This window comes from Blastocystis sp. subtype 4 (genome assembly GCF_000743755.1).
Source record: "Blastocystis sp. subtype 4 strain WR1 chromosome Unknown seqid_0738, whole genome shotgun sequence".
Lineage (NCBI taxonomy): Eukaryota > Bigyra > Opalinata > Blastocystidae > Blastocystis > Blastocystis sp. subtype 4.
This window is the reverse complement of record NW_014568809.1, coordinates 1-1929: the sequence shown is the minus strand read 5'-3', so window position 1 is coordinate 1929 and position 1929 is coordinate 1. Positions and strand designations below refer to the sequence as shown.

The following is a 1929-nucleotide window of genomic DNA, read 5'->3' as shown; positions in this document are numbered from 1 at the left end:
TCAATCAGGGATTCGTCCTGAATCGAGTAAGGGAGATATTGTGTTTAAGGACATTGATTTCAAGTATGCTTCTCGAGACAGCCAAGTACTCAATCATCTCAATATGACGATTCATGAGGATGAGATGTTAGGAATTGTTGGAGAGAGTGGTTCAGGGAAGTCTACGATTCTCAAGCTTCTTATGCAACTGTATGCACCTTCTGGTGGTAGTATCACATGGAATGGAATGGATACAAGGACTTTGGATGTTCATTGGTTACGTGAGAATATCAGTTATGTTGCTCAGGAGCCAGTTCTGTTCTCAGGCACAATCCGAGAGAATCTGATGTATGGTCGTGTTGGATGTACGAAGGAAGAGATGGTGGAAGCAGCCAAGCTTGTGGATGCTGATGGATTCATTCGATCCTTCCCTAATGGATATGATACTCATGTTGGTGAACTGGGTACTTCGCTGTCAGGAGGTCAGAAACAACGAATTGCGATTGCTCGAGCATTGTTGAGAAGACCTCGGATTCTGGTGTTGGATGAAGCAACAAGTGCTTTGGATACACAAACAGAAGCTATTGTGCAGCATGCAGTGGATACAATTCGTGAACAGAACAGAAAGAATGGAGGAAGTCTGAGTATCGTTGTCGTTGCTCATCGATTGAGTACCATTCGTTCGTGTGATCGAATTGTGGTTGTGGATGAAGGACATGTGGTTGAGGAAGGAACTCATGAGGAGTTATTGAATAAGAAGGGCATTTACTCTGCTCTGTATGAGAGTCAAGCCACAACAGGTTCTGTTACTCCTGTTTCTCCACTCTCTGAAGTTGATAAGAAGGAAGACAAACAAGAACTGATTCGTGTTCAATCGGTGGATTCTACTGTGATATCTGAGGAAAAGAAGAAAGAGACATTCCTGATGAAGAAGCTGTCAAGACAATGCATCGTGTGTCTCTTCTCTCTCTTCTTAGCTATATCCCCAAATATCAATGGATGTTCTGGTTATCTCTATTCGGTACATTTATTAGCGCATTCTTCATACCTATGTATTCTTGTGGTGCATCTCTTGTTCAGGAATTGTTCTATGATTTTGACGTTCAGTACTTCTGGGATAATAGTTGGTTCTGTATTTGGTTGATCGTCATTGCTACGATTCTAAACTACATTGGATCTGTTCTTCAGTGGAATCTCTCTGCTATGGTAGGTGAACGTCTTATTCGACAATTGCGAATTGATACATTTTCCAAGTATCTTTCGTATCCTTCTTTGATGAACCCAATCATCTCCCTTCGATTCTGACATCCAGATTGAGTATTGATGGTCGTCGATTGCGTGATCTGGTGGATCAGAGTGGTAAACTTGTGGAGAATACTCTGATTGTGATTGCTTGTATTGTGATGTGTTTCTCTCCATTGGGTGAGTGGAGATTGGGTCTGCTTGCATTCATTATCTCTCCACTGGTACTGTCAGCTGAGTATCTGCAGTATATGGTTGTGAGTAACATGACAGAGAGAATTGATAACACATTGACAAAAGAGTCTGGAACGATTACGGACTATTTGTTGAATATCCACACAGTTCATGCTTATGGTTTGGAAGAGACATTACTCACTTCTATTGATAAGGATATGGCTGATGCTGATAAGTTGACAAAGGCACGTACATTGCGAGGAGCAGCTGGTCAGTGTTTATCTCAGTTTGTTCCTACAATCTTTGTCATTGTGATCATGAGTGTTGGAGCTGTAATGATTAACCATGATATGCTTACTTATCTCCAACTCTTCATTGTATACATGGCCGTTTACAATTCAGCCACTCTTATCGGAAGCAATTTAGCGTACACTCCGTCTCTCCGTCTGGCTCAGCGTTCTGCAAAGAACATTGAACATTCTGGCTACTCTTCATATGACAAGTGAAGATGATGCAGTTCGCGAGATCCAGACA

At 41.8% G+C, this 1929-nt stretch overlaps 1 protein-coding gene across 1 annotated transcript; it reads left to right on the top strand.

Annotated features, from left to right (window-relative positions):
• Nucleotides 1–1613: 1613 nt before the first annotated feature.
• On the top strand, nucleotides 1614–1901 carry JH06_5986 (ABC transporter; the record flags this gene model as incomplete). The annotated part of the gene is made up of 1 exon (XM_014669272.1): nucleotides 1614–1901. The coding sequence occupies one exon, from the start codon at nucleotides 1614–1616 to the stop codon at nucleotides 1899–1901; it is 288 nt and encodes a 95-aa protein (XP_014524758.1).
• Between the last annotated feature and the right edge of the window lie 28 nt (nucleotides 1902–1929).